Here is a 19191-nt window from a genome sequence, read left to right as displayed (position 1 = left end):
AAGCTACATATTGCAGTAGGAGTGCTCAAATGAATCTTGTGGCGTGCTGGCGGCTGCTCTGTGGCAGCTGGTGTGACCGCCCTCCAGTTGAGAAGCTGCTGAAATGTCAATTAGCCGCCGTCCACCTCCACAGAGTCGCTCAGCTTCACAGGGTCCAGGCTAATCGCTCATCATCTACCTCTGGTACCTGTCTGATGGTGGGCAGTCAGTGGGGGCTGATGAGAGTTAGGGGGGAACATGAGTATAAACAAGCACACACACACACACACACACACACACACACACACACACACACACACACCAACACACCAATCAGACAAACTTCAAATTAATCCTAATGTCCTCCTCTACACGTCAGCCCCTTCAGATTATCTGTGAGCAGCTCCAGTTTACACTCAGCAGGGAGTATATAAAGTGCGTTCAGCACAGAGTACTGAGGGAAAGCTGCTCAAGCTAACATGATAACACATTTAAAATCAGTATTCAAATTACTTTGACACTTTTTCTTCTCTATCACAAGAAGCTTTTTCTGTGCTTGATACAGTCCAGTATCTTTCGACATGATACCAGTACCCTTAGTGCACGATTAATGTCCTGTCTTAACATTCATGCCAGACATATAGTTAGCACTTCAATCAGTCAGACTTTATTTATATAACACTTTTCATACAAACAGATGTAACACAAAGTGCTGCACACAATAAAACATACCCCTGCCAATCCACACATAAAAACAATAAATGACTTGATTAATAAGGGTATCAATAATAACAACATTCACTAAAAACTGAAACTGAACAAACGCTCATAAATCAAATAAATTTGCAAACAGTAGAGAAGTAAAGTAGATAAAAAGTAAATAAAAGGTTCCAAGCAGCAAAAAAAGAGAAAACATGGGTGAGTTAAACCAGAAATAAAAGGTATTAGAAGCAAAACAATCCAAGCAATGATAGAAACATAAATACATCTTTTTCAACACACTGTCATTGAACACAATCTGGTGCTTTGCAGAATCGTCCAATATTAACACTGAGTCTGGTGTAAGAGGATCTCATTGACTATAAACTACACATGGATTTATGAGCAGAGATTCGGCAGCTTCAGAATTCATTTTTATTATGAACAGCGGGAGATAAAGTCACTAAAGAAAATATTAGGATGTACAGGAGTTGGGGTGGGGTGGGTGGGGGGCGTTTCCAATTAAAAGTTCTTCCATACAGAAGCAGCGTTTAACCTGAAACACTCCAGCCGGCAGGTTGGCCTGCACTCCCACGTGTAGCAGCATTAGTCACACATCGTTAATTTTCCCAGGCCTCGTGACGGAATCAGGTCGGGTATAAAGATGGCACCTGGGCACCGACACAGAACCGGACGAGCGCGAGCAACGGGAGCAGGGACTGAAACAGAACCGCAGAAGAAAATGAACCCAAATTCCATCTCCGTTTGCTGCCTGTCTCTGCTTTTACTGCTTCACCTGGCGGAAGCCAAACCCGTCTCTGACCTCCAGGTGAGTTTACCTTTCAGCCGGGACGCAGTGATGAGGAGGAGCAGGGTTTATAAAGACATGATGGAGGAGGTCTGCTTGTCTCTGCCTCACTGCCACTGTGAATTTAAAGCTTCTGTGTTTTTCTCCGCAGAGTCTGAAGCAACTTTTAGAAGAGGAACTCGCCGCTGCGCCCTTTTACTCCTCGGAGGAGACGGAGGCGCAGGGGAGGGACGGGAGCACGGACAAGGCGGTGTTCGGAGGCGCGGAGGAGGAGCGGCACTGGGACTCCTCAGACCCTAGCAACTCGGTCCTGGCGGCCAAAGAAAACGCCCTGGCGCGTCTCTTCAAAGACCTCATGAGGACTTCCAAGCGCTCGTGGAGCCGGTACAAGAAGGGCGGGCTGAGGAGCTGCTTCGGGGTCCGGTTAGAGAGGATCGGCTCTTTCAGCGGACTGGGGTGCTGAAGGTAGGAGCCAGGGGACTGGGGACAGCCAGGGGGACCGGGGACAGATGGGATTATGTTTTAATAATGGCAGCAGAGAAATAAGAGTTCCTCCATGTTTCATTAAGAAGCAGATTCAGTTTGTTTCCACGCGCAAGAAAAACACAAGCACCATGAAAAGAAACTGCAGTCAGAAGATGAGGATTTTAAAACAGATTACACAGTTATTTCAATATGCAGCCTGGGATTATTAGTTCATTTTAAGACAGTGTTAGATCACATTTATTATCTTCTTTAACTGCATCCACAGGGAAACATGATGCACATGGCCAAAGCAGAAACATGGTGTCTATATTTAACATATAACCTGCTTACTAAAACACGTGCTCACTGTTTAATATAGATTAAAACCGATAACATGAAATTCACCGAACATGAGGAGCAGCTGGAGCTCCAGAGGCTCATTACTCTGAACCCGGTGTATTAATGTGTGTTTGCTGTGTCCGCAGGCGGGATGACACCGGGGTGACTCCGGACTGACTTCGGGCTTCTACACTTCGGTGTTACCGGAACCCACACCGGAGCTTCTGGTCATTGCGCTTTGACACTTTAAAGGGCGGGTACTTCTCTCTCTGCTGTCCGGGAATCATCCAGAACTTTGCTTTTTCATATGTGAGCTGTTCAACAATAAATTATTGTACATGTATTTATTATTTATTATCTCCCTGTTGGGTGACATAGAGTTGTGATTGATTGTATTGTAGTAAAATAATTATTTTGCATAACAGCTGAGTCTGTGCTTGAATTCTTCTGAAGCGACAGCAGCTTCTTCCGCGTTTTGGCTTAAACTGAAAAGTAAAAATAATATGCTGTCCCGGGGTTATGAAAGGAACCCACTGCAGAGACGCGCTGCCTCCCTCGGCTGAACATAACGAACCTTAAAACAAACATGAAGATGTCTGTTTACAATAAGGGGCTATATAAATACAGAGCTCATGTTGGACAGATGAGAAGGATCTGGGTCAACAGGAAACGGGATCCAACACACACGTGACTCTATCTTGGATTGACTGATTGCACCACGTGTCCAAGTTTAGGCGCGCAAAATGTGTGCGTAAAGCTCCTTTTAGGTCCACATGATGGGAGACAGAGCAGGAGGAAAGAGAACACAACTAGTGCAATGCAGGACAGAAATAATAAATATTGAATGTCATAATACAAACATCAATAAAGATAATAATATGTAATAACAATGACTACATTTCAGGAAATATTGGACGTGTTACTACAGTTATCTGACAGCTGTACTGGTAAATTAGGATACTAGATGTCACATGCAACAAACACAGGATAGCTTGTAAAATACGCTGTCAGATTAAACCTGTGGTTTCAACCTTTTGGCTTCTGAGAAAAGAAGCCAGGGTGTAGCTGTGGTCCTGTTTCAGATGTCTCTTTGAGTGGTTCTCTCTGCCGAACAGACATTCCCCCTCTGAACTTCTCACATAGTTTAATTTGAATAATGAGTTCAGATGATCTGATGTTTCTCAGTTAAAAGCAAAGATTAGAGAAAAATCCAAAAGATGGAAACAGATTTGTGTTGCAGCAATTTGTCCCCATATCTGGACCCCTTAACGGTATTTGAAGTAGGTCTATCAACCCGTGGAAAATTTTAACATTGTGTTATTACTACTTTTTTTTAAATACATTTTTGGACGTTTTTACCTTTATTTGATAGGACAGTGGATAGAATGAGGAAAGAGGGAGCAAGATAGGGGGCGAACGGGGCGCCGCAGTAAGGACTCAGCCTTGTCCATGGGGTCCACACTCTACCGACTGAGCTAAATGTGCCACATGTTATGTTAGGTTGTAGGTACTGAGTCTCATGTAGCATTCCCACCTTGGAACATGCAGCTTAGCATTTACTTTATATTATCACCAAAACTGACTGAAGTAAGATTCAAAAATCAAAGCTGTATTAACTCAGGCAATAATGGACGTGTGTTTCGCTGGTGCATAGCACACGTACATATACAGTACATGTCAGAGCATGAAAGTGCACATAAAAAGACAAACTGTCAGACAGTAAAATGCTGTCTACTAACAGAAGTGGAAGATAAAGATGCAGTTTAACATGGTTAAGGCAAAGTTTAGCTGACTGAGGTATTAAAGGGTTACTTCACACATGAAGATTTGTTCACTAATCAAAAGAGTTTTTCCAGGGCAGGTAAGAAAACTTCCTCCAACCTAAACAACAATATCGGTCATTTATCAATGCCTCCCAAAATGACACGATGCGGGGTTCAATCACTTTACGTAAGTCACGTGACGGAGGTCAGTAACACTATTCAACTTAATAACTCAAAATTGGTTTCAGATGAAAGTCAGGGCTTTACACACCCATTCACTCCATCCATCCACCCCATCCTGCCTCCTAATGCACGCTTTCTCAATATTTATAATACATCATCCAACTTCTTCCTTTGCTACCGTTGTATGCTGCCACAATAAATGTAAATATTGGTCGTAATAATGTGCTGCATAAATAACCTATATTGACATTTTTTTTTGGTGTGAACTGTCCACTGCTGTCAGCACTGCTGTACTGTGCAGTGGAAAAACCAGCCTGTCCTCCGCAGAGAAACAGCTGTATAGCGTGGTATAACTCCCTGTGGGTTGGTTACCTAGCACACTAATGATCCAATGCTGATATATCAATATTTACTAGTGCAATCTTCATATTTTTATGTTTTCTAATATTTGCTTCCCTCCGCAGGGAGGTCAGAGGTCACAGTCTGCCATAGAGCAGCACCCTGAGAGCTGAACTTGGTTCCTCCCAGTCTTCAAACTGTCTCTAACCAGCAGCTACTCTGCCTCTATCACGTACACCCCTCGATTTAGTAACAGCATCACACTGCCAGTTAGTTTACTACTTCCCTTAGCTCAGTGACAACACCGTCCCGTGTAGAGGGGGAGGGGGGGGTATGTTTGGGAAACAAAGGAGCATATGGAAGTAGCTATGGCTTACGAATGCCCCATATCTAAGAGACAACGCTTTAAAAGGAGCCGTTTCCGACAGCTCCAGCTATCAGAACCAGGTGTTAGGAATGCTGTCTGATTCCTGGCATACCTATGTGTGTCCAGCTGAAGTATAAAAGAGCATAGGGTGCTGCTGTGGGCTCCAGCATCCAAACAGCCACTAGGCAAAGAGACTGAAGAACATCCATCCATCCATCCATCCATCCATCTTAGCAGCAGGACCCCACAGAGAAACATGCTTCTGTCTTTCTTTCCCCTCTGCAGCCTCCTCCTTGTCTTAAACCTGCAGCTGGTCAGCACGTATCCCATCAGCGGCGGCTTGACTGACACTGACATGGACATCTTAAAGGTGAGTGATTCTGAAACCTGTTGGAGGTCAAGGGCCCCACCATGGATCCACCATTTTAGGCAATCTGCAACAGCAATGCAGGACAAACCTTTCATTTACAGTAGGTGTCCCAGTCAGGGAAGATGTCTGCAGTAACTTCCTGTACGGACCTCTCTCTTTGGTGATTTAATAGGATCTGATCTGGGGTTAAATTGATGCTATGGGGAGTCTAGTTGTAAGTAAGAAGATCAAAGATTCTTCTTGGTCTTAAAAACTGCTTAAAAACTGCAGTACCTCCAGTGAATGTCCTCAATACAACAATTAAATGTTTTTTACAATATAGAAGATGTAGCCTAACTCATGTCTGTGTGGACGTTGCAGGTGCTCATTCACAGACTAGAGGGGTCAGTTTCAGAGCAGACTGAGGTGGACCAGGGAGCTGGTCTGGACAGCTTGAGCACAGAGGAGGCAGCAGATGGACAGCAGCCCCTGACTGGACTGGACGAGGCGGAGATCAGGGAGTTTCTCTCAGCCAAGAACCTGAAGAGTGTCCGCAACGACTCGACCAAGAAATCCTCCGGCTGCTTCGGGCGGCGGATGGACAGAATAGGCTCCATGAGCTCTCTGGGGTGCAACACCGTCGGCAGATACAGTAAGTTAGTGACTCCACTGCAGTAAGTCCTGCAGGACCGGAGCAGCTGAACCTGGACTAGTCATTATAATAGAACATAGGTTTGTCTTGGTGATAAAAAGAGATTGGTACAACATCCAGAGAAAACAGCTCCATATAGGTTATATAATTAAGTATAATGTAGCAACATTTTACCTCATACAAACGTATCACTAAGGAATCAACAGAGAAAACATGAACAGTCTTAGTAACAGAGTTGTTGTTGTTTTCTTGTTCTCTTGCAGATCCAAAGTAAAGATGAAGTCTTACCACCTAATTTCTGGAACTGCAGAACTCTCTACCAAAGAATATTTTTATTTGAATGCTATTTATTTACCAATATTTATTGAGTATTGTTTGTGGCTTAAAGGTATATTTATTTAAAATCGATGTAAGACTTTATGGACTGTTGAATGTTTTAATAAATGTTTACAACTGCACATTGTTGACCCGAGTGTTGCTGGTACAACAAATGATACTTCTTACATTCAGCACAGTGACGTCTGACAACAGCACATGCTTTACATTGTGAACATACAGTACTGTCTGCAAATAACAGAAGAAATGGCACAGTGAGAGGATGATACTGTTGTTTTTATACCTTATATAAACCCTGGTGAGTGATTGTCTACAAGATGTTATCACTTGCATGTTCATTTTCACAACACAAAGCCAAACATCCTGGGGGAAGGATGCAGGAGCTGACAGGACAAAGATCAGCTCTGAATCAATTATATAATATTAATGAAGCAGCACAAAGCAGCTCCATGCAGGATGTTATTATGTACCTTCATCACATTTCCACATAGAAGCCTTTGTTTTCAGCACCACGGAGAGCACACAGAGCTGAACACATCTGCACAGAATCTGCTTCATTAGAACTATCTTCACTGTTGCATACTGGGTAATTAGGCCTGCGGCCCAGGGCAGTGGCTTTGTGTCAACACGAGAAACGTCTGCTGCTGGCAGTGAATGTCACAGTCACATGATTGTCATTGTCCTGTGATTGGTTGTCTGTCTCCAACGTGAGGCTGAGACTGTGATGGACCCTCAGACTGGTTTGTTTCTGCCTGCGTCTGTTTGTTCACCTACATCAGTGCTCCTCAGACTTTTTTCCTGTCATGACCCCTTTAGAAAAAGTTTAAGCTCCACAAACTTCAGCAAAAGTGCATTTCATTGTAATCAATCATTGACAACACGGGTGACTGAAAGGATTCAGGTTAGCAGAATAGCCTTGCTAGCATCAGAGCACTTTTTATGTTTATGCCACAACATGAATCCCATCTATACAACTTTAGGTCTGCTCAACATCCACGCCCCCCTGCAGAGGCACTATGCCCCCCCCCCCGTTTCATAACCACTGACCTAAATCAACTGAGACCAACGCCAAGCTGTGAGCAGTGTACAAAAGGAGTCCATCGCCTATTCAAGGTAACAGACTTCAGGTTAGGCAACTGTCAGCATCAGTCTGTGGTAACATCAACGTCACTCGTCTGTCTGTCTCATGGAGCAGATATGCCTTCATCATCCACACTGACTCTACAGGATCCACCAGGTTTTACAGGATCCACCAGGTTTTTAAAGCTCTGAGTTTCCGGTTTCCTGTCTGGTGCTTCATCCACACAGGCAGCTGTACAAACCACAGACATCTCCTGCTGTTTACGTGTTGTGTAAACAACATTATCTATAATGATTGATTAAGGCCCCTCAGTGTAACTGGGGGTGTAGTAGTTGAGTTTACGGGGCCCTCCTCACATGAGGGCCCTTTAAACTCAGCTACTACAAAGATACTAAAATGAACAGCCGTGGATAGATCCTTTGTACAGGGTCCAACTATAGGCAGAGACAGGGAAGCTGATCAGTCAATCAATAAAAACAATGCTGTAACTTCCTGCCGCCAGTCCCCCTGGTGAGGACCATTTGCATAGCTGATTCTGAGGACTGCTTATGTGGACTGAACAGACAGGACACCTCTCAGGTAGCCACAACCACCAGCCAGTTCACTCTGGATCTTAGAAATAAAATTCTTACTCAAGGTCCACTTACTGAATGGTTTCTGGATGCTTTCAGCTGTTCAGGTCTGCCTAGTTGTCATGGAGATGGTTCTGACTCACTCAAGGGCCATCTAGTGGTTCTGGAGCTTTTGAGTTTATCACACCATCTTCCTCAGCAGACGCTCAAATTGTCTTTTTGTTTTTACATGTCTGAACAGAGGTCCTAATCTAAAGCTTGCAGCCTCTCTGCAGCTACAGACGTTCCCCACAGCAACAGTTTTAACCTACTATGGTATCTTCAGGCTCAGGAGCACATACAGTGTGAATGCTGCATTCCTGTCAATACACTCCAGGTCTGAGCTCAGAGCTCCAACATGGCTCCTGAGCTCATGCCACTGCTGGCTGTAAGCATGATGATACACAGACACACATACAGTATGCACACACACGCACGCACGCACACTCTCACACACACACACACACACACACACACACACACACATCACGTACCACCAAGCGCCACTTACTTGGACATCTGACCGGCTGCTTTATCACGCAGAGGTGTCAGAATGCACTTGAGGAGATCTACAAAATGATGAGCCACTGACACTGACTGTCTGTTGCATGGTGTTTGTGTGTGTGTGTGTGTGTGTGTGTTGGCACATATATAAAATCGTGCAGTGCAGGCTGTGGCATCAGTAGTAGCAGCAGAAGGATAACATGAGGACGGGTGTCCTGTGGGGCCTGCTGGCCCTGCTGGGTCAGCTCACGCTGGTGAGCAGCCACATACTGGGGAGGCCGTCTTCCACCAGCGATCTCGTTCAGCTCAAGGTAAGAGATCACAACGGCCCTTCAGTCGTCACACCTGCACTGTTTGAGGGTCAGGTACATTCACAGTTAGTGAACAACGTTGTGTATTTAAAGGTCAGAGATGAGAATATGTTGTACAGCAGCTGTGCAAAATGCAAACTTTCCTTCAGCAGCAAAACTGATATCTGGTTGATATTTCTCAGAGAATCAGTCCATAAATTCACAGTTCATCCCCCGGATGAGTGAAGCGTATCGCCTGAGTGCTGGAGTCTGTGGGGAGAAGAAGTGCACTCTGTATCTCAGAGACTCTTTGAACATGAATAAACTCAGCACAGCCAAACAGTTTCCATCAGCTTCTAGAAATAACGCTGCACACTTTCAGACAGGCATTCATGACAAGGAGCTTTCAGACGCTGTTAGTCCAATATGCACTTCCTGTGAAGCTTACTGAGCCAGCCCAGAGTAACAAGAAGTACCGAACAGCCTTTATCACCTCCAGTCAGCAGGAACTCAGCAGAGAACATTCCTTAAACTAAGAGTTAGAACTCAGTCTGGTGCAGATTCAGCGATCCTTGTGGTCCAAGCCTGGGTCAGATGCACTAGTTAAAGCCATATTCAGCTCTCTTGGATCAGGGAACCCCAAGGTCCATATTTTGGACCTAGACGTGATCCATGTCTAGTTTAAAATCTTCCACTTTAATACCAGAGGTATTTTTAAACATTCCTGTTCTAGAGAAGTCACCACCTCCCAAGTTCTGGGCTGCCCGTAGTTTCACTGCAAGGCTTCTGGTTTTCAGTCAGCTTGGTATGTGTCTGAAACACACTGACAGAGTGTTACTGCTGTTTCAACCTGTCTTCATCTCTGCTAACCAGACTTTACTGGAACGCTTTGAGGAGACTCTGGCTGAAGCAGCCCAGGATGAGGACTCTGAAGCTGATTATGAAGGGACAAACCAAGAGCCTAAGCGCAGCCAGGACAGCCCAGGATGGAGCCTGGACCAGGAGGGGGACCAAGAGCCTTTGCTATCAGAAAGATCTCAATCGCCAGCTGAGGGCCACAGCAGGGCCGTGAGTCAGAGGAGCCGGCTGCAGGACCTGCTGCTGACGGCCAGGAAACGGGCCTCAGGCTGCTTTGGAGCCAGGATGGACCGAATTGGAAACGCCAGCGGTCTGGGATGCAACAATGGAAGAGGTGAGTCTGCAGCTGAGCATGGCAGAAGGAAGTCCAGTGCAAAGTGTGTGCTGGTTAGGACGTCATAGAAAATGTGGATATTAATTAGTTACTATAAAAACTTCAGAGGTTAGTAGAGACAACATGAATATTAATTATACATGCAGTCCCAGAAGTCTGGGGATGACCGGGGACTTCTTCTTCCCCAGCTCTATTAAAAGTAAAAATCCTCTAGTGCAACACAAGATATCTGATTAGCTGAGCATGTTCACGCTCCTCAAGTGATAAACCCTTTCAATTCAAAAGGTTCCACACTTTGGGAAATACACTTAAGAGTTTCTGTGAAAGATGGATATCAAACTCATGACTGTGAGTTCAGTAAGGAGCTGTTAAATTATTTCTGTCTGTGTCCAGATTAAACAGAAATTAGTTCATCAGATCATTCCAGCAGTTTCCCCCTGCTTCCAGTCTTTATGCTAATCTAGGCTAGCCACAACCTCTGTACTGGACACACAGATGAGGTTGATCTAGAAAAGAAAGCTATTAGTATTTCCCATCACGTGGAACTTTACTGGCCCTGTCCCGTAGCCCTTCCTGGACCAGGCCTCAGTGTTCTGTTTGTCTCTTATTGTGGCTGTAAAGAAATAAATATGCATAAACACAATCCTGTTATTCATAACAAATCCTTTTTTTGTCTTTGTGTTACTTCCCCCTCAGGGTAGTCTGACAGGTTCCTGGGACACATGTTGGATTATAGTTTTGCCTCCAACTGAAGACACAAAGAGTGGATGTGTAGGATTTTGCATTAGTAGAACGGTGTGGATCTCTTGTATGTATTTCTCTGTTTGAAGTGATAAACAGGCTGTTTGTTATTCACTGTGTAACCTTACCACCCAAAAGGAAATGAGTTAACTACATAACTGCATGTGGATTTCTAACAAAGGTTAAATAAACTTTTTTTTCATATGAAGAACTCTGTGTTTTTTTAAGTGTACTGTAGGAGTCCTCTCGTCTGAAACCAGGACACAAGGAAACCTGTGCTGCAACAAATCCTTCCTTCCTCTGTGTTCTGCTTTCTGCTGCCACCTGATGTCATGCAGCAAAGTTACTGAAAGCCTCACTGTGTCAGCTGTGACATGTTGACAAGGACATTAAGCTTGTGTTCGCTGCAGTACATATGATGTTCGTATGTAAACACAGTCATTCCAACATCAATGTTATATGGTTGCATAGCATCAAGTATCAAGTCCACTGAAAGAACTCAAAACTTACATCTATGGGTCACATCTGACCCATCTGACCCATAGTCCCTGTGTTTGTGCAGAAACACCCAAATCCCCTATGATACAAAACATTTTGCAGTTAACGGTGAAATCAGCAGGCTTCATCGCTGGGCCCAAACCCAATCTGTCAGACCTGTAAACCTGGATCCACACAGTCACTTTTGGGTCTTTAGACTTTCGATTCAGATGAAGAAAAACTCCACCAAGAAACCTTTTAACGGGGAAAAAGTTCAGGAAGAGCAACAGAGCAGGGATGGACAGACAGGAGGACACAGTTATAGTCATATAAGAAGTGGACGTAGTGATCGTGATGTCACTTCAGTCAGAACTGAAGAAGTCTCTTGGATGAGGGACGAAACGTCTTCTAGTATCTTCAACCAAGTCCAGTTGCCCTTGACCTCAACCTTTGTTGGATTACACTGCCTCAGCATGCTGTCACACATCTGAAAGGCCACCGTGCACCACACAGAACACTGGCCAACAAATTGTGCAGTTTGGCTTGATACTCATTAAGCAGGCTATTTGATTTCTCCCACTCTCATCGTCTTTTGCATCTGCTTTCATTTCAGATGTGACGTGGGGGTATGTCAAGTTGCCGCGACCGTTGTTTCAACTCGGCACTCCAAGAGAGACTCCGATTGGCCCTGAACCTGACGGTATTAATCAAACCAACAATGTAAATGCTCCGTATTTGTATAGCGCCTTTCTAGTCTTTTCGACCACTCAAAGCGCTTTTACACTACATCTGCATTCACCAGTCACACACTGAGCCTAAGTGCTCAAACAGAAGCTAACATACACTGGTGGAACAGCCAGCCGGACCTTCCGATTAACCGGCAACCCGCTCTACCTTCTGAGCCACAGCCACCCCTGACAATGGCAGCGATTATTACCCAATCAGGGGTAGAAAATGGCAAGTCTTTACAGAATGCGGGCGGGATGATTTACACGGGATGCTGCATTAAAGGGGCATTATGGAGTTTCCAGCAGCCACTAGCGGTGCGATTCTAAGATTGTAACCATGCGTGTGTTCGTACGCGTGCTCGCTTGAAGTCATGAGCGAGCATAATTCAAAACACAACCAATGACATACAGAAATGCAATAAATGCAGAAACACCAGCATGCAGGCTGTGGCTTTTGACTCACATGTTCAGGCTCTGTTACTTCAACGTTCCCGCCTCAGAGGCAGATCAACACCAGTACCTTTCATTCAGCGCAGCGAGCCGCATATCGGCACAATCCTCCTGAAAAAAGGCAGAGTGACAGCGGCTATAGACAGACAGGGAGAACAGACAGAGCTGGAAACTCAGGTAAACTCCCACTGCAACGTTACAGTAATAGTATTATCAGCTGCAGGCTGAACTAACGGTACATTTACTGCATTTAGCCGACGTGCTACATCGTTAGCTCGTCTGCTGCTTTTCAGTAACTATCTTTACTATCTGTGAATCTGTCACCGGAGGCTCAGCAGTGTCAGCACAGCTACATGTATTGGATGATAATGAAACGGTCAGTGAGCTGGAATGGATATTATAACGAGATTGTGTCACACTTTATAACAGTTAGACCGCAGTAAGTAACTTTACTGTAACTAGTGATAGTGGATGGCTCTTCCTCTGGATTGTTGTGGCCGTTTTGTGTGTTTTATGTTATATGGGTCATGTTAGTTACAGCGACTGAGAGGTGGAGAAGCTGTGTATCTGAGTATTGGTAAAACCACAATAAACAAAAACTGAACGTGACGAAGAAAACAGTGGCAGGTCCGAGCTACTGTGGCGTTAGCTGGCTGCATCACTATAGGCTAACGTTGGTAAACAAATCGCTCCACATTTGCTTTTTGCCGTTACATCCTGTCTTGCAGGCTAAATCAACAGTGGTACACAGGATAGTAACATGGGTGGCATTAGTTGGTGAAGTAATGTGGAAAGCGATATAACTTTGCACCGGATAACATTAGCAACTGCTCGGCGTTAGCCTGCGAGCTAACGCGACTTTCTCTGTGTTTGTTCTTACTTGACATCATCTGAACCTTTATTTTACATACACCTTTATTGTTGTTTTGGACCACACATTAAAAGCAGAATAGTGGCTGACGCAAGCAACGGAGAAAACAGGCGTGTGCTTCATTTCTGAGTCATAAGAATATAAGGCAATGACAATTTGATTTATTAAAATCAAAAACTTACATACAGCCCCTTTCAAGACAATGGGACAAACCGCGTCCCGTATTCATTCAAAAGGGGACGCGATTTAGTCCTCAAATACGGAATGAGGTGGCAACCAGACGGTGGAGCTACGGTCATGTGTGGAGCTAGCTAGCTTGCTTAGCTAAGTGCATCTGTAATTCACGTTAACTGTAATTTTAACAGGGTTGATAACTTTGTCTAGCGAACAAATATCTTAGAAGTAAATGTAGGCCACTCAACAGAGAAAGTGAACAGCCAACTCCTAATAAGCTTTTTCAACGGCGTTGGTTAAATTTACACAGTGCCGTGGTTAGCCTGATTGACAGGTCACCATGGTATATTTACTAAATGAACATCATGTTGTATTAAAGAAGACTTGAAACTAGCGACTGAGACCATAAACTCAAGGAAAGTGTTTACTGAAGTAATAAATCAGCTGAGAAGTAGCCTCATTTTACCATTATTTCTAATGGAACCGGACTTCTTTTTGCAACCAGAAGAGTTGCTCCATGCTGGCCGTTTGATAGAATGCAGGTTTAAGGGACTTCCGCATTGGATTCACGTCTCAGACCGGAAGCTTCCCGCTTGATTCTCACTAAAAATGACATCAGTAAATACTTATCCAGTTGTTTGTGTGCAGATGACACCCCCAATAGGAAGAGGAAGGTCAAACAACAAGTAAAAATGCTAATGTGATCATGCAAATGTTTAGCAGGTATAATTTCTGACCATGTTCCCCATCTTGGTTTTTGCCAGTGCGGCTGATCAGTCATCAGTTTTGAAGGTCATAAAGCAAGCTACAAGATAAACTAGAAAAGCCATTTCTGAAGAAATTGCGTTGTGAATGCTGGCTGTTGAATGGATGAAAGATGTGGAAGGTTTCGTGGAAAAGCTGACGCTAAACTGCATTGCTGGTTTTAATGTGCATGAAGCAGCTGAATGACTATGAAAACTTGGAAACATGGGAAATGTTGTAAATAATAAGATTTTAAAGTTGAATAAATCTCAAATTGCACTAGTAAATGTAGAACATTTTAAGGTATGAATGTAGTTTTTAGCTGAAAGATATGAAAAAGTTGAAGAAATGTGAGAAAGTCCTAAGTGTTGTGAAGAGATGACCTGAAATCTTTAGAAAGGAGTATAAAGACTTGGAAAAGGTTCAAATGGTGTAATTGGTATGAATGTGACATAAGCGTATCAACTCGCACTGGAGGTCCCAGCTGAGGACGGTGCCTAGGAAGTGGAATGACTCCACAGTGTCGACTGTAGAGTCACACAGGGTGAGCCTGCATTCTCAGGTTGCCATGGTGATAGTAAAAGCTGTGTGACTTCTGGCTTAGACAGATGGTGTCAGTGAGTTTTAACCTGAAGCACAGCTCTGCTTTTCCTGCTCCTACCGAACAGGCCATAACTCTCAGTGCAAAGAAAACATATTGTAAGAGAGACAAGATCCTCATGAAGATGGTGTGTGAAATTTGTGTGTCTACTGTCAAAAATGTGTCCACAGCAGCAATGTAAAAATGTCCAGCTTTCTGCCTCTTTCCTGAAACTGCAGGACTCTTTTAGTATGGGAGTCTATGCGGCAGTTGGCTGTGACTGCTCTCACTTTCAAGCTGACTGTGCCAGCTGTGTTAGATACAGCGAGTTGAAGACAAATTTCTAAAAAGATTTTGAAGTGAATTGACCCTTCGCTAAGCCACACCCCAAATACACAGCTGGTCAATCACAGCACAGTATAGGTCTCTCTCTCTCTGAGGTCTGACACTTTCATGGCTGCGCTTCATTGACTCCTATACAAAAGGAGTCGTTGTCTAGCATTCTTTTGCTGTATCTTTCCAAGATATGTACAATACTAATGCAGATGTAGATGTATGTGAACAATTACTGTTCCTGGGAAACTAGTAATAGTTACAGTCACCACCCAGAGAGGTTGAAAGGGGAAGTATTTATTCCCTTTTCAAAACCTAAAACAGATCCTGTTGTAGCTGTACAGGAGCACTGTTGATACTTAATATCGTTGTCCTCTTTCTCAATAGTTAGGTAATAAGATGGTTCACTTTTACTCTGTGATTGGTAGACTAAAGCTTCTGTCTGTCAGTCTGAATACAACCTTCAAATGTACAATGCAACTGCAAAACTTTCTGCTTCTTTCTTCTTTCTCCAGGGAGTGCAGTAAAGTCCGACAGGTCCAACAGTTTGTCCAACTAAGGCTATGGCTTAGTGAAGGGTCAATTCTCACTGTATCAGTTGGTCCTCTCACCAAAATTCCGTCCCATAGACACTCATTATCAACTCAGAAAACAGGCTGAAAATGACAACACACTTGACTTGTGATAGCGTAAAAAATATGACTGATGTGAAAAAGTTGAATTAACTGGAGAAAGTCCAAAAGTTTGTGAACGTTTTAAAGTTGGAATGGTGTTTCTATGTGACTTTCATTATAACAAAGTTTCAAAGTTTGAAGACAGTTGAATAGCTTGAAGAGTTTGAATAGGATTCGAAAGTTGAATAACACGAAGAAAGAAGGAAAGATGTGGAAACTTTTTATATTTGAATGAAGTTTCTAGCTGAAAGTATGAATGAGTAGATAACAGTTGAAAAACCTTGAAAAAGTCATCTCCACATTTAAGAGTAGGCTTAAGACTTTCCTCTTTGATAAAGCTTATAGTTAGGGCTGGCTCAGGTTAGTCCTGAACCATCCCTTAGTTATGCTGCTATAGGCCTAGACTGCCGGGGGATTTCCCATGATGCACTGAGCTCCTCTCTCCTCTACTTTCTCTCCCTCTGTATGCAACCTCATCCCATTATTGCATGTTACTAACACAACTTCTCCCCTTTATGGCAGTCTTGTGCTTTCTCGTCCCTCTCCTCTCTCCTCCTATCACTTCCTGCAGGTTTTCTGGCTCTGGAGCTGTGGAGTCTGGATCTGTGGTTGCGGGTCACCTGCTGCCCCCGTGTTCCTGCTCGACACCCTCTGCTGCAACAACTATTGTTACTAGTCCTATTGTTATTATAATCATTAACATTACGACTGTTACCATTAACACTACTATAAATATCTGTACCATTTTTCATTTAGTCTATAGCAACATCACCTTTACTGTCTGTACCTCTGTGTGTATATTGTGTAGGCTGCCTCCCTCTCTCTCTCTCTCTCTCTCTCTCTCTCTCTCTCTCTCTCTCTCTCTCACCCCAACCGGTCGAGGCAGATGGCCGCCCACCCTGAGCCATGGTTCTGCTCGAGGTTTCTGCCACTTAAAAGGAAGTTTTTCCTTGCCTCTGTCTCCTAGTGCTGCTCTTGGTGGGAACTGTTGGGCTTCTGTAAATATCATCATAGAGTACGGTCTAGACCTGCTCTTTTATGAAAAGCGCTGTGAGATAACTGTTGTTGTGATTTGGCGCTATATAAATAAAACTGAATTGAATTGAATTGAAAAAGTGTGAAAATGGGGACATTTTGAGCGTTCCGTTTCTTTACAGCATTCACATTAATGATAAAAGATGAAAAGCCAGATAAAGTTATTAGGGTTCATTTTCTAGGAAATATGAATATATGTAGGCATATTTCCCCGACAATCCATCCAGAATTCTTATATAATACAATCAATATTTTCAGTCTGGATCAAACTCTGTGTTGACGTTGGTTAGTGTTAAAATAAATATGCAGTCTAAATAAAGTCTAAAATGCTGATAATGAAGCCTCCTTTTTCTTGACTCCACTTCTTTTTAATTCATCTTTAATTTTTCAAATATGAACCAGTGTCATATTAAAGCCCCTCTCTCACCCAAAGCCTGTTGGGAAGGACCGGGCACAGGAAGTGGATAGATGGAAACTAATTTCTCTTATTGCTTCCAACTTGCCGTCACTCGAGCAGAGAGTGTTGAGGTGAGGAAGTGATTCATGCTGGTGACTATCTGAATGCATGTGACAGCAGCAGGACGGAGGTGTCACTGTGGGTTATGATGAGACACTGACGGTCACACTATCCTGTCTGCTGAGATTATGGACGGCCATTCAGACTCCAGGGAAGCAGCTAACCTGAAGGCAGCAGTCAACCAGACAGCTGACTGACCCCAGAGCAGTTTTCACACCTGTTGTTCTAATGAAACCAGCACAGAGTGTGAAGGCTCCTGCTGACAGTCTGATCCAGGTAATCAGGCCAGGTGTGCAGCTAGCTGTCGGAAAGTGCAGTGACATGTTAGTGAGTAAACTTCATCCAGCTCACAGAGTTGTTGACCTCCCACCGATGGCTGTTTGCAGAGCAGAAACACTTTCTATCACAGAGTGCCCTCTGGTGGAGCTTTCATTGTCCTGATAACTGGAGATCAGTTTTACTTCATTATAAACTTTTTTAGATTATATTCAACTTTGTTATGATGCAGAGTATGGGTACGGAGTTAAATGCAGTTAGTACAGAGTGGAGTTAAAACACAGATATTATGCAGTATATGTGAATATATAAAAAACGTAGAGAAGAGAAGTGGACAGAGAAAGAACAGTACAAACATGAGGCTGTATGTACAGTATGAACAACATCTATGTATTTGGTAAGTATGCAGAGTAAAACAACATGTACACAGTCGGTTGTATGTACGGTAACATTTTTAAACACTGCAAAAATATAAATACTGCAAATAATAAGTTTGAGTACTGTGAGTAGTGCAGTATGTGTACAAAGTATAGGTGCAAAGGTGCGATTAGATTAAATTAACTTTACATATTTAATAAATACAACAATAATATTATATTTATTTTGTATGATTTTGATTTATGTATTTATTTATTTTATTGCCATTTTTTATTTATTACTTCTTTTGGGTCTACATTATTAATATAATTATTAATATAATTATTACCCATCTAGTCATCAATAAGTTTATCATCTGTAAAATTTAAAACGTGTAATATAAAATGAAAAATATTATTACATTAAAATAAGAAATTACATTTAAATTAAATGAAATTGAACAATTAAATAAAATTTAAAAAGTAAATCAGTTGAAAGAAAAACACAGAAAACAGATTAAGATAAAAAAAAATACATAGAATTGAATTAAGAAATTCAGATGCCTTCAACAAGGAGCTGCTTTTTTCTGATAAAAACGTCTGTCATGTCCTCAGACACTATCAAAGCATCCCGTTTCCCCGTCAGCTCTTCTCAGTTTCTACTGATGTTCTGGAAAGTTGAGGTGTTGCGTCAGACACAAGTGTCCGGCTTAAATTCGAAGCTTTTATCAATGCAGCTGGAAACCACTGGACAGAGGGAGCGTCAGGACATCACCCATCTCTCAAGTCTCTCTGCTGACACCAGAAAAATCCGGGTGACGTTTGACTCCCAGATGCGGAAACTAGGACATGCATGAACTGACAGTAAACCGGCATCTAAACTAGTGTTTTTTTTTTATGTTGTTGCAAAATGAAACCTAATGTCATTTCAAGTCATTATACACCAATCAGGTGCATCATAATGACCGCCTTTTGCCTCCAAAACAGCCCTGACCCGTTGCGGGCTGGACTCCATTACACCTCTGGGTGTGCTGTGGTATCTGGCACCAAGTCCTGGAAGTTGCGAGGTGGGGCCTCCATGGATTTAAGTTGTTGGTCTAGCATGTCCCACAGAAGCTGGATTGGATTAATTGGAGTCCAATTCAACACCTTCAACTCATTGTTATATTCCTCAGTCTCCTGAACCCTGTTTGCTTTGCACAAACCCAGGAATGGCCAAGAGGCTAAATATATAGCTAAACAATGGCTGAGAGGGGAGGGGATGGTTGTAATGACCAC

The 19191-nt window shown here is 43.2% G+C and overlaps 3 protein-coding genes across 3 annotated transcripts; all 3 read left to right on the top strand.

The window, feature by feature from the left end:
• Positions 1 to 1216: 1216 nt before the first annotated feature.
• nppal (natriuretic peptide A-like) lies at positions 1217 to 2714 on the top strand. The gene is made up of 3 exons (XM_038721644.1): positions 1217 to 1507; positions 1638 to 1951; positions 2437 to 2714. Exons 1-2 carry the CDS (start codon positions 1343 to 1345, stop codon positions 1947 to 1949), a joined length of 477 nt encoding a protein of 158 aa, XP_038577572.1. The 5' UTR covers positions 1217 to 1342; the 3' UTR covers positions 1950 to 1951; positions 2437 to 2714.
• A 2452-nt stretch (positions 2715 to 5166) lies between these two features.
• nppb (natriuretic peptide B) lies at positions 5167 to 5969 on the top strand. The gene is made up of 2 exons (XM_038723193.1): positions 5167 to 5312; positions 5673 to 5969. The coding sequence occupies exons 1-2, from the start codon at positions 5199 to 5201 to the stop codon at positions 5967 to 5969; spliced, it is 411 nt and encodes a 136-aa protein (XP_038579121.1). The 5' UTR covers positions 5167 to 5198.
• A 2680-nt stretch (positions 5970 to 8649) lies between these two features.
• On the top strand, positions 8650 to 10906 carry nppa (natriuretic peptide A). Its single transcript, XM_038721648.1, has 3 exons — positions 8650 to 8786; positions 9639 to 9957; positions 10654 to 10906. The coding sequence occupies exons 1-3, from the start codon at positions 8676 to 8678 to the stop codon at positions 10656 to 10658; spliced, it is 435 nt and encodes a 144-aa protein (XP_038577576.1). The 5' UTR covers positions 8650 to 8675; the 3' UTR covers positions 10659 to 10906.
• Positions 10907 to 19191: the final 8285 nt, after the last annotated feature.

This window comes from Micropterus salmoides, unplaced genomic scaffold (assembly GCF_014851395.1).
Source record: "Micropterus salmoides isolate LMB-PRFRI ecotype aquatic unplaced genomic scaffold, ASM1485139v1 Ms_hic_scaffold_16, whole genome shotgun sequence".
Lineage (NCBI taxonomy): Eukaryota > Metazoa > Chordata > Actinopteri > Centrarchiformes > Centrarchidae > Micropterus > Micropterus salmoides.
This window is presented reverse-complemented; position numbering and strand designations above follow the sequence as displayed.

Coding starts and splice junctions, on each gene's coding strand:
- nppal (XM_038721644.1), top strand. CDS start 1,343: ATGGCACCTGGGCACCGACACAGAACCGGACGAGCGCGAGCAACGGGA. Junction 1,508..1,637: donor AACCCGTCTCTGACCTCCAG/GTGAGTTTACCT, acceptor TTTTCTCCGCAG/AGTCTGAAGCAACTTTTAGA.
- nppb (XM_038723193.1), top strand. CDS start 5,199: ATGCTTCTGTCTTTCTTTCCCCTCTGCAGCCTCCTCCTTGTCTTAAAC. Junction 5,313..5,672: donor CTGACATGGACATCTTAAAG/GTGAGTGATTCT, acceptor TGGACGTTGCAG/GTGCTCATTCACAGACTAGA.
- nppa (XM_038721648.1), top strand. CDS start 8,676: ATGAGGACGGGTGTCCTGTGGGGCCTGCTGGCCCTGCTGGGTCAGCTC. Junction 8,787..9,638: donor GCGATCTCGTTCAGCTCAAG/GTAAGAGATCAC, acceptor TCTGCTAACCAG/ACTTTACTGGAACGCTTTGA.